At 37.9% G+C, this 12,251-nt stretch overlaps 2 protein-coding genes across 4 annotated transcripts in view; one reads left to right on the forward strand and one right to left on the reverse strand.

Moving 5' to 3' along the window:
• LOC139980286 (uncharacterized) overlaps positions 1–5,924 on the forward strand; it is a 35,428-nt gene extending 29,504 nt beyond the window's left edge. For both annotated transcript variants that reach the window (XM_071991833.1, XM_071991834.1), the window contains one exon: positions 365–5,924. In XM_071991833.1, the coding sequence (XP_071847934.1) occupies positions 365–520 (156 nt within the window). In that variant the 3' untranslated portion in view covers positions 521–5,924. The remainder of the gene's footprint in view (positions 1–364) is intronic.
• Positions 4,937–12,229, reverse strand: LOC139980287 (methylmalonic aciduria type A protein, mitochondrial-like). 2 transcript variants are annotated; one of them, XM_071991836.1, is made up of 5 exons: positions 12,092–12,229; positions 10,405–10,527; positions 8,918–9,088; positions 7,206–7,441; positions 4,937–6,277 (listed from the first exon to the last, which is right to left on the reverse strand). In XM_071991836.1, exons 2-5 carry the CDS (start codon positions 10,469–10,471, stop codon positions 5,942–5,944), a joined length of 810 nt encoding a protein of 269 aa, XP_071847937.1. In that variant the 5' UTR covers positions 10,472–10,527; positions 12,092–12,229; the 3' UTR covers positions 4,937–5,941. The 2 variants fall into 2 exon arrangements, with proteins under 2 accessions (XP_071847937.1, XP_071847936.1); XM_071991835.1 differs by having other exon boundaries at positions 11,476–12,206.
• Positions 12,230–12,251: the final 22 nt, after the last annotated feature.

The following is a 12,251-nucleotide window of genomic DNA, read 5'->3' on the forward strand; positions in this document are numbered from 1 at the left end:
AGCCCCAGGAGCACGACTGTTTTGTAATTGTCCACACACGAGTGTGTGGGTCTGACGAATTACCAATGACCAGGCATGTGAAATGTCTTCACCTTGATACAAGACTGTAAACCTTTAACTTTTGACCCTAAATGCCTGGATATGTATAATTGAGATACACAAGTAGTTACAACAACCTAACAATTTGATCTCATGAACAGCCCAGGGTATATCGATTCCTTCAGAAAGTAGTGCTGACAGTGGCACCTGTAAGTATGGTCTATGATCTCAGTCACAAGTTGTAGTTGCATTTGTGTGAGTAGGTAAGAATTAAAATATTTATCACACACATTTTTTTTTTCTTCTTATCTGTTATGTAAATCAGGAGGTTGCAAAACTAAGGGAAGAAAATGTCAAGAAAACCCGGACAATTCGGACCCTGAAAGATAAAGTAGAGAAAACGGAAGGAAAGCGAAAGTTTGACACATCGAAGGCATTCACCCAGAAGGAGAATAAAACACCTTTGGCCACAGTCAACTGATTTGTTAGTTTGTTACATCCAAGGCATTCACCCAGAAGGAGAATAAAACACCTTTGGCCACAGTCAACTGATGTGTTAGTTTGTTACATCGAAGGCATTCACCCAGAAGGAGAATAAAACACCTTTGGCCACAGTCAACTGATGTGTTAGTTTGTTACATCGAAGGCATTCACACAGAAGGAGAATGAAACACCTTTGGCCAGCTGATCAACTGATGTGTAATTTGGCTTCCTGACAGGAGATAACAATCAAAGCTATTAAACCCTCTTTTGCCACTCTGTCATGGTAATTTGTCTTTGAATAGAGTTCCTGCTGATAGAGCTATTAAAGTACCTAGAAGAATTGTTTCAAATGATGGAAGTGCCTTTCAACTGGGTTATAGGGATAGGGCTTCTGAAACCTTGTTGCAGTTTACAAAGCCGTTTCTACCAGTGCTTCTTTACGTCTTATATGGAAAACTACATATCATGAAGAGAACAAAGACACTGAATTTTTTGTGTAAAACCACTAAGAATTAATTAATTTACAGTGTTGTGCCATGGTATCTGCACTCCAAAGATGGAGACCAGGCAGAATTTTGCTTGGCAAACAATTTCCGAAAATTTGTGCCAGCAATGATAATTTTTAAGATGTAAATATTAAGAATGATTCAACTTTATTGAAGGTACAGTGGTAGTGTAAGATACTAATATGAAGCACGAGTTTGGAAACAAAAGCTGTGATTTTGCCCACATTATGATCCCTAAAGCCCCTGATACCACAAGAACACCTGTAAGTACAGTTTCTTCCCAATCAGATGTGAAAGATGGTGATGGTAACTAAGAGAACTGCCTTTAGACATTTCTATCCACATACCAGAACTATAGAACAAGAAGCTCTTACATAGATCAAAGCTAAATTTAAAAGGTTCATAGGGTACTATAAATTGTTAGTTTCAAATGTATCTATCTTCATGTACAGTCAAAGCAAGATGAGAAAAAAAGCAGAATGCAAGAATTCATTGTGGTTTTGATGATGTATTGTAACATGAGCAGTTTTCTTCATGAATCTGATGTAATGTATAGTGAGGGTGTACATGCTTACAAGGGTTTCATGATTTGACCTCTGATGGCCCCAAATGACCTCCATCAAAACAATAGGCTTCTTTAACTCAATGCGGTACATCTACACACTTCATAAGAGGTCGGCCTAAGCTTCCAGTATTGAGATATCGTGATACCAAGGTTTTCACAATTTGACCCATGCTGACCCCAAATGACCTTTGCATCCCACTAAAAACAATAGGCTTCTTTTAACCAATGTGGTCTCCTAAACACTAAATATGAGGTCTGCCCATGATTCTCTTTTGGAGATATCTTGTAATGAGGTTTTCACAATTTGATGACATCTGCCAAAAACAGTAGGCTTCTTGTACTCAATGTGGTTTTTCTACACACTTACTATGAAGTTGGTCTGACCTTCCCTTCTTGAGTTATCATGTTTATAAGGATTTCACAATTTGATCTCTGGTGACCCCAAATGACCTCCATAACAGCAATAGGCTTCTTGTACTTAATGTGGTACTTCTACACATCAAATATGAAGTTGGTCTGACCTTCCCTTCTTGAGATATCGTGTTTACAAGCTGGGCATCACAAACTCACTCACACACATACGCCAACATGCATAGGTTACGATTTTCATTGAAACCAAAAATGCCTTAAACAGTTTGAAAATTGATGTAAAAACATGGAGATGGCTTTATTTCATACATCATAAATCGCATCAATATGTGACACCAAGATCATGGCAAAGAACACTGTCTATTAGAAACCAAGATATATTTCATCATATGCAGAATACCACCAATTGCACATTAAATACAATTAAATGTAGGTGATCTTGAAATATCCTTTCCAGATGTTAAATCAGAGGAAACCTTTGCCTCATGAAGGTTAAGATCCATATAGGAGAGGAGTTTCTTAAATGTTTCTTAAAAGAGGTACTTTTTTTAACTTTTCAAGACAAAACACCTATTTTTGGGGCAAATAAAAATTGCCAAAAGTTGATGAAAGATCGATTTCATCAAAGATCGATCATTTTTGCCAAAATTGGCCCAAACTCGATTTCGCCCAAATGACGTAACGGGTTAATCGATGCTCAGGAGCCCAAATCTGCAACTCCCCGGTCCATATCTGCTTCCGTTCGGGAGATACGTGGTCCCAAAAGTTCAAGATAGAAATACGTGACTGTTTTTTATAAGTGCACAATTTGGAAAACCCCCTCTTTTCAGCCCCTCTCTTGTCCTCTCTGAAACACCCATCGACATTAAAATTAGACGTGGAGTAGAAGACACCCTTGTCTTGGTTATACACCAATTTCGTGTAATTATCTGACCGGGAAAGGCTTTTTGTTTATATTATTTCTATTTGCGCCAAAAATAGGTGTTTTGTCTTGAAAAGTTAAACAAGTACCTCTTTTTGGTACCCAATTCGAAAATAAACTTCAGATTCGTAATCAGCGTGTCGCGAACTACCAGAAAAGATACACATTTATCGCCTTTGCGCCCTCTTATGACACTTTTTTCGCTCAGTTTGCAACTTCATTGGGACAATAGAAAAGCGAAAAACTTTGTTCGTCGTAAAAGTTTTTCGCTCTTACTTTTTATGAGGCGAAAAAACTTGTTGTCGCAAAAGCAATAAATGTGTATCTTTTCTGGTAGTTCGCGACACGCTGATTACGAATCTGAAATTTATTTTCGAATTGGGTGTTGTGTGAGGGCGTGGGAGGCAAAAAACCTGATTTGTAAAAAACTGTAAGGGTACCTATCCCTTACAATTTTTGCCAAAATTGACCCAAACTCGATTTCGCCCAAATGACGTAACAGGAGTTAATCGATGCTCAGGAGCCCAAATCTGCAACTCCCCGGTCCATATCTGCTTCCGTTCGGGAGATACGTGGTCCCAAAAGTTCAAGATAGAAATACGTGACTGTTCTTTATAAGTGCACAATTTGGAAAACCCCGTCTTTTAAGCCCCCTCTCTTGTCCTCTCTGAAACACCCATCGACATTAAAATTAGTCGTGGAGTAGAAGACACCCTTGTCTTTGTTATACACCAATTTTGTGTGATTATCTGACCGGGAAAGGCTTTTTGTTTATATTATTTCTATATGCGCCAAAAATTGGTGTTTTGTCTTGAAAAGTTAAAAAAAAGTACCTCTTTTTGGTACCCAATTCGAAAATAAACTTCAGATTCGTAATCAGCGTGTCGCGAACTACCAGAAAAGATACACATTTATCGCCTTTGCGCCCTCTTATGACACTTTTTTCGCTCAGTTTGCAACTTCATAGGGACAATAGAAAAGTGAAAAACTTTTAGGGACAACAAAAGATTATAATCCTTTGTTCGTCGTAAAAGTTTTTCGCTCTTACTTTTTTGGAGGTGAAAAAGCTTTTTGTCGCAAAAGCAATAAATGTGTATCTTTTCTGGTAGTTCGCGACACGCTGATTACGAATCTGAAATTTATTTTCGAATTGGGTGTTGTGTGAGGGCGTGGGAGGCAAAAAACCTGATTTAAAAAACCCGTTAGGGTACCTATCCTTTGCAATTTTTGCCAAAATTGACAAAAACTCGATTTCGCCCAAATGACGTAACAGGAGTTAATCGATGCTCAGGAGCCCAAATCTGCAACTCCCCGGTCCATATCTGCTTCCGTTCGGGAGATACGTGGTCCCAAAATTCAAGATAGAAATACGTGACTGTTCTTTATTAGTGCACAATTTGGAACACCTCCTCTTTTCAGCCCCTCTCTTGTCCTCTCTGAAACACCTATTACTCCCTGTTACGTCTTTTGGTCGAAATCGATTTGGGGTCAATTTTTGGCAATTATATGCGCCAAAAATAGGTGTTTTGTTTTGAAAAGTTAAAAAAGTACCTTTTTTTGGTACCCAATGTCCAGAACTACTTTATTGTAATTTGATGACCTCCCATCACTATCCAATCAGTCACCACCAATGAAGTAAAGGAGCCCCAAAACCCCACACACGCCCACTCATTAAAAATTTCTGTCTGAGCCACTTCCCTAGGGTTCCTACACCCTTTATGTTTTGTGGAGCATGTTCTCCAGCTTCCAAGACTTTTTGTACAGAACCTCTTCCATGTTAAGAATGCTTGACTATTCGGTCTCCTGATTTTATACACGGCTAATGAAATTTGTGTTTATCGGTCTTCGAATTGGAGGTACCGTATTGTTATTTGGAGCTAATACTTGAACTTAAACTGAGCCAATCAGCCGTTTCTATTACAGATTCAAACAAGCACCGTTCTGATCTCATTATTTGTAATATTTGGGATTTTTTCTTGTAATATCTTTCGTAGCCTAGGCTACTGAAAGGAAGACTTTAGATTGAATCTGAATACATAAAGAGCACAGATATTTATTTTATTAGGATTCACTGTTTCACAGAACACTCTCCACCTGCATGAATCCATAGTTTACGATTATCATCGAAACCAAAAAAATGAAATCAAGTAAAAATAGTTGAAGGCCTATGATCTACCTGAAAGGGAATTTTATGGACCTAAAGCTGGTGTTCTATGCAAAAACACAAACACAACCGTCCTACTGATTGTTTCATACTTTGGTACTTCACTACATGTTTCTAGGACAACCAAAATGTCGTCAGACTTGGTCAACCAGAAAAAAAAAGAATAAAAAAGAAAAATCCTTTCAAAGTTTGCCCTGTAGTTGTGATGTCTCCATGAATAAGATTCTCCAACACAATTGTTCATTACTGAGAATTAAGAAATCTATTTGCAATTGATGTATAGTACCAAGGTTATTGAAGGAGTTTAAACTGCAGCTTTTTTTTTCTAGGGCAATAATTATCAGGTAATTTGGTCAAATATTAAAGTATTGGTTAGACCTCTCTTCAATACATAATCTCAAAGAGAGATGATATAGACATCTTATATCACAAATGTAATTTGATAACTTAATATAAATAATTTGATACAACTGTAAAATATAATGTTACCAATACAGTTCAATCTTTGTATTCCATTCTTGTTCTTAAGTTATCTGTCTACATATCTGTTGACATAAATATCGAAGCTGTTTTGACACTCTTGAAATGAAGCATGAATCAAAGTTTTCATGGTGAGGCCTTAGGAGCCAAATTTCAAAGGGAGCCCATTCGGTTCAACAGAAAGCGGTTATCTTAAAAATCCAATAAAAGATAGTTTTGAGGTTACTGAACAATATAAATTCTCTTTGATCCCTTCGTTATTCCCTTTGTTATTCCTTTATTCGTTATGGCCGATAAATTAACGTTTTCATGCAATAAAGGCATCTCATCGCGTTTGCAGTGTAGCTTTTCTCTGCATGGCATAATGCTTTTTGAAAAAAGCAGCACAACAAGATACTTTAACTATACAGTAGTTACCTGTCCATCCACCTTGACTTGACAAACTTTGATTCATGCTTATGCTTCCCCTTGGGGAGGTATTTTTCTAACAATGCATCGGCTGCCATACCAGGGGTGACTGTTCCAGCCAGGACCCTTCTTTCCCATAGTTGTATATCATTACTGATATGGGTATCTTCCCTAAATGCTTCTAGCATCCTATCTTGTATGTGACTCCACATCCACACTCTCTGCTGTTGTCTGCGTTTAGCTTGGAATAAACCATGTGTGATCATGGTTGATTTGAATTCTTGCAACAAATCCCATGTCTTGTCCAGGTTAGTACCCTCTTTGGAAGACACTTGTAGGACCTGTGGGTAAGAGAGGGTACAAGGTTTATTCCAGAAGTAATTTCCTAGAATGGAATCTGACCCTCCGTAGGTGACTGTAGACATGAAAGAGTTAAGGTACAGCATGAGATATTTCAGAGAGGGTCTAGCTAAGTGGCGCAAATGCTTTGAGGGTGACTAACATGAGCAAACATCTTGACTTTCTAGCTTATCTGTAGGAAAGATGGATGACCTTGAACAGCATTCCTCTCTTGTTTATTGGTTCACATGATCATGTTAATGATCAGTGTTCCATGTTAGATATTATTGATGCATTTTTAAGGAGCCTCCAAAACAGACTCCAATACAATAGGTAGTTTTAGGATTCAGATATTTATGGTTGTTAGTGATATGGTTGTTAGTGATATGGTTGTTAGTGATATGATTGTTAGTGATATGGTTGTTAGTGATATGGTCGTTAGTGATATGGTTGTTAGTGATATGATCGTTAGTGATATGGTCGTTAGTGATATGGTCGTTAGTGATATGGTTGTTAGTGATATGATTATTAGTGATATGGTTGTTAGTGATATGATCGTTAGTAATATGGTTGTTAGTGATATGATTGTTAGTGTTATGATTGTTAGTGATATAATTGTTAGTGATGAGATTGTTAGTGATATGGTTGTTAGTGACATGATTGTTAGTGATATGGTTGTTAGTGATATGATTGTTAGTGTTATGATTGTTAGTGATATAATTGTTAGTGATGAGATTGTTAGTGATATGCAAGTTACAGTTTCAAGATCAATCACCATTCTTTGACCTAATAAAATTTAGGTATGTATGGTGATCTTTGTAGATTCAATTCCAGTATATACAGATGTTATTGATCCTCATAGTTTGTATTTAGTTTCTTCTAGAAGTCATAACCTTATTGTATATCAATGTAACATGGCATCTTGCAAACCTTTGGCTTCCAGACTTTTGATCGCTGCCTCATTATTTTGATGGCACTGGTATATTCCCCTCTAACTCTTCTCGCAGGTATCTTCAGGTCTCCATCAGCTTTATTGACAAGGACTATGTCTGTCCTCTCCACAATCCCTCGCTTGATTCCCTGCAGCTCATCTCCTCCGGCTGGGGGTATTATCAGCACCAGAACGTCCACCATATCAGCTACTACATACTCAGATTGTCCTACACCTAGGTTCAAAGGGATATAATTAAAAGTCTATTTATCTTAGATAGATGATGGTTCCTTCTCCTTCAATCCTCAAACTAACAGAATATTGATAATTTCAAATCACCGGTTATAAACTTCCAATCTGCCATATCTTGAAATCATTATTGAACAATCTGATCAGGTTTCAAACAATCAAAAATATTGTGGAGTCAGTTGTCCAAAGAAAATTTAAAGTATGAAAAGATTGCTTTAATTTTTAATGTTACATTTTAATCACATATATAGCCTGAAGGTTTTTTTTTCAACAGTGTGCTCACCAGTGTCATAGGACTTGAGTCCAGACTTAAATTCAAGTCAAATTTTTCTAGAATTCGGACCTGCTATGCAGAACCGGAACTCGGAAGAGAAGGACTCCGACAATACTCGGATCAAAATGAAACACAAGTCCAGGGTGATTAAGCATCTTCTAGAATGTTAGTCAAATCAGTTTGAGACATCCATTCAGAATAATGTTTTTTTGTAGGAGCCGAAAAGTTGGTGTAACTTTTTGCAACATTTCAGTAACTTGGCTGTTACATGTGTGATATCCAAGGTTTTTGTACTTTTAACCTCTAAGCTACCTGTAATTCAAGGATTTAAGGTGAACGAAACTTAATAGTTATCATTCCATTGGCTGGCACTCTTTGACACTAATTCAAAGTGTCAAGCTAAATGATCCTGGAGTGGATCAGCAGTTAGGAAAGGAAAAGGTGTAGTTTCAAAAGTAGGGGCATCAGGTCACTCCCCCCCCCCCCCCCCTGCTCCTTTACACCAATGATTCAGTGTAGTGGATCAGCAGTTAGGAAAGGAGGAGGTGTAGTTTCAAAAGTAGGGGCATCAGGTCACTGTACACCACCCTGCTCCTTTACACCACTGATGCGGTGGAGTGGATCAGTAGTTAGGAAAGGAGGAGGAGTAGTTTCAAAAGTAGGGGCATCAGGTCACTGTCCCCCTGCTCCTTTACACCAATGATGCAGTGGAGTGGATCAGTAGTTAGGAAAGGAGGAGGAGTAGTTTCAAAAGTAGGGGCATCAGGTCACTGTCCCCCTGCTCCTTTACACCAATGATGCAGTGGAGTGGATCAGTGGTTAGGAAAGGAGGAGGAGTAGTTTCAAAAGTAGGGGGCATCAGGTCACTGTCCCCCCCTTCTACTTTACACCAATGATGCAGTGGAGTGGATCAGTAGTTAGGAAAGGAGGAGGTGTAATTTCAAAAGTAGGGGCATCAGGTCACTGGACACCTCCCTGCTCCTTTACACCATATTAGTTTCTTATCTTACATGTTGGGGAAAGAACATCCATACTGCTCCCTACTTTCAAGTGTGGTAGAAGCTGTAGTTTCTTCTCCTTGCTCCAACACCTGTGGTAGTTGCCCGCTGTCTATGTGGGAGGGGAGTGAGCAGGTAGTGGTGGCGGTGGGTAGATCAATTACAGCTCAATTTACTGTTTATCCCTTACCAACTGTTTCAACAAGGATGATGTCAAAGCCAGCTCCCTCACAAAGCAATATTGTTTCATTTGTTGTCCGTGTCACTCCCCCCAAGGTCCCTGACGAAGGAGAAGCTCTAATGTATGCTTTAGGGTCTCGGGAAAGCTCTGGCATCCTGGTTTTGTCTCCGAGTAGTGATCCTAAAATACGTCATAAAGCAAAAGGAAAAGAAAAATTGTTAGTCCTAAATGTTAGGGTAACAGTCATAAGTTTCATGTGATCAACTCTTAATTGCACTTAAATGTGATGAACTGATCAAAACACACTTTAAATCTGCATCTTGTAATTTGGTTGTAACATACCAAAATTCTAACATTAAACCATACATTCATGTCACATTCACAGATACTTTGGGATACACCTACATCTCATCAGGGCACTTGAGTGTTCCTTATTACAGCTCTCCACCCTGTAAAATTTATCCACAACATTTTGTGTCCCAGAAAATTTAACTTCATCTCTGTTAGGTTTAATTTGGAAATTATTCAAGTTGTTATTTAGTTAAGCCAATTTCTTGGTTGGTGTGAGTTAACAGATTTTTTTTCTAAGTAAATTTCCGTTAACGGTCAATTAAATGTGAAAAATTTACATTTTGCCCAAAGTATAGCATATATGTGAACAAGTTGCTCTGAATGCAAACACCGAGTTGATAGAAAATTACTGGTGAAAAACTGTTATTTGTACTAGTCTAGAGTTAAAGGATGAGGAGTTGTAAATTGTTTGGGAGGCTTAATCATACCTTTACCAAATATATCATTTAAACTCATTATTATATTATTGTGGCATACAGTAAGTAAGTGAAACCCATAAGAAAAGTAAGAACCAAAATCCTAGCCTATCCAACCAATCCAACAAAATAATGAGGACCTTTCCTACAGCAGATTTAAAAATAAAGTCTAACTAACAGTGTTTGAATGCAAACCAGAAATGGCCACACCCATTGACTAGTGACTGTACAGTACATTGTAAAGTAGTCATCAAGGGTACAATGAGACCAGCACTTGTAAGACAACCAGTTTGGACACCTTTGTAATGCTAAGTGGTTAACTGTATCACCCTATGCAAAATTATGTCACATATCAGAGTAGTTGTAGTTTCAGTTCTGCAATTCATACCTCTCATACTGTCCCAACAGTGCTTTGATGTATACATGACATGAAAGTACCATAAATCGTACCAACTCGGTGAACAGAAACACAACAATATTGAATGTATTTCAAAAATCTTAAATTGTACCAACTGGGTGAACAGATACAAAGCAATATGAATGGTTTTAAAAAATCTCAAACTTTGTCTGCAACACAGGTCCCAAGTCCAGAAGGGAAACTAAAACAATAATAGATGATTCAAATTACCAGATATTCAGTAAAGTTGTCATATCATATCGTGGATCCATACAAAGTACTTATGAACAATCTTAACACACAAATCCCTAAACATGGGTTATTGCACAAACCTCCACTAACAGACGATGATGGATCAACAGCAAGCACAGCCACTTGTTGGCCAGATTTGGTTAGCATTTTACCAAACGCTTCAATGAATGTAGATTTACCAGCTCCAGGAGGCCCGGTCAAACCTGTGTTGATAATAGTTCAATACATATTCAAGATTTTGTACAAAGCTACTGTATTTATTTATAACAATAACGTGCAGGGTGGTGGCACAATAGTCATCATACATAAAGTAACATGCATAAGACTTTATGTTCCAGAACTGTCAAACACACAGTATCCAATGATTAATGATTCACTGATGCTGACAAGAATTTATTTATGCATTTTAAAAAGGGAAAGATTTATGATGTATGATGGAACCCACTACTTTGCAGTCAAGTACAAGTGGTACTACAAGAACCATCTGCACAAGCATCATCCAACTTGAATGCTGCTATGTAAACAGCCAACGGCAGCTCTGAAGGGATATCAGTAAAACTCGGTTCAGTGTGCAGTTACATCCAATGCCATATGATAATAATAAAATTAAATAAATTAATAATATATTTCTCTAGTAAGCTCCTTGTATCTTTACCAACAATCTCAATTCAAACAAACATTGTGAAAGTAAAAATTGAAAGAAAAAAAGTCATGTGCAAAAACAAGATAAGTTTTAAGCAAAGAGATAGCATGCAAACAAAATAGCCAAAATTTTACCAGATAACAATGTAGCACTCCTCAAGAGCACAATAACCAGCATTCCACTTCCTTTTTTTGTGGTTGAATTTTGACATTTTGAGTATACTCCATAGAAAGATGTTTCCCAAAATGCAGTGGCATGTACTGCAGTTTGGAGGATTTAGGCAAGTGGATTTCATGTAGACAAGTAGAACTTTACATCAATTTTTGTTTGTAACTGCCAAACACATTTAGTAGTAGTAGTACAGTAGTAGCCTAGTAAGTTAAGTCTCGTCTATCCGACATGCTCAGTGATTAACCTCCGCCACGTATCGCAATCTTGAACACATTTGAAACACATTAATTTAGAAAACATCTGAACTAGAATGAAACATTGCTAGTCTATGACTCACCTATTCTAAATGAAGATTTAAACTTCTTGTGGCTTTCTGTAGTTTTTAAATGTTCCAGTGTCATTGACATTAATCTTTGTGCTTCTTTCCGTTTTACAAGGTTAGTAGATTCCGCCAGAGTTATTGCCTTTGCCAGGGCCCATCTTTCTCTCCGAACTAACAAACTATCTGCCAAGTCATTGACAAAATCTGTCTTGGTTGGTTCACTTTCTGTGACAGTAACGTCCGACTCATCGTTAGTTGTAACGCTAGAGAACTTAGACCTTGAAGAATCATTATCACTGCTGCTTCTTGAACAAGCACTGGATGAAGAAAAACTATTTTGCGAATTCCAAGATCGAGGCAAAGATATGTTTTCAATAGTTCGACTTCGGTTAGAATTTTTACATGTGGTACTAACAAATTGGCTACACGAACGATAATTATTTATGTTCAATCTCAAGGTGGCATCAGTTCGCCATTTAATTGTGTACAGGCCTAAGCTCAAGTGTCGCATATACCTTGCTCTGTTAGGTTCCCTACTACAGCAGACGACACACCTGGCACCAAATTGTGAAGCCATTTCCCGGCATAAATGTACATGAAATAATGACATTAAGTGAAAGGATTTTTCAACCTTATTACAAGCATAGCCATCTTAGACCCAGCATGGCGTTTTATGACTGGCTATGCGCGACGGATTCCTTCCGCTTCTCTCCGGCTGAGGTTAGTTCCAAGGTGTTTCGACAACAGGGAAGTTGAACTGTGACGTACTTCCGTTTTCAAAAGCCCTCACT

Source organism: Apostichopus japonicus, chromosome 14 (genome assembly GCF_037975245.1).
Source record: "Apostichopus japonicus isolate 1M-3 chromosome 14, ASM3797524v1, whole genome shotgun sequence".
In the NCBI taxonomy this organism is placed as follows: domain Eukaryota; kingdom Metazoa; phylum Echinodermata; class Holothuroidea; order Aspidochirotida; family Stichopodidae; genus Apostichopus; species Apostichopus japonicus.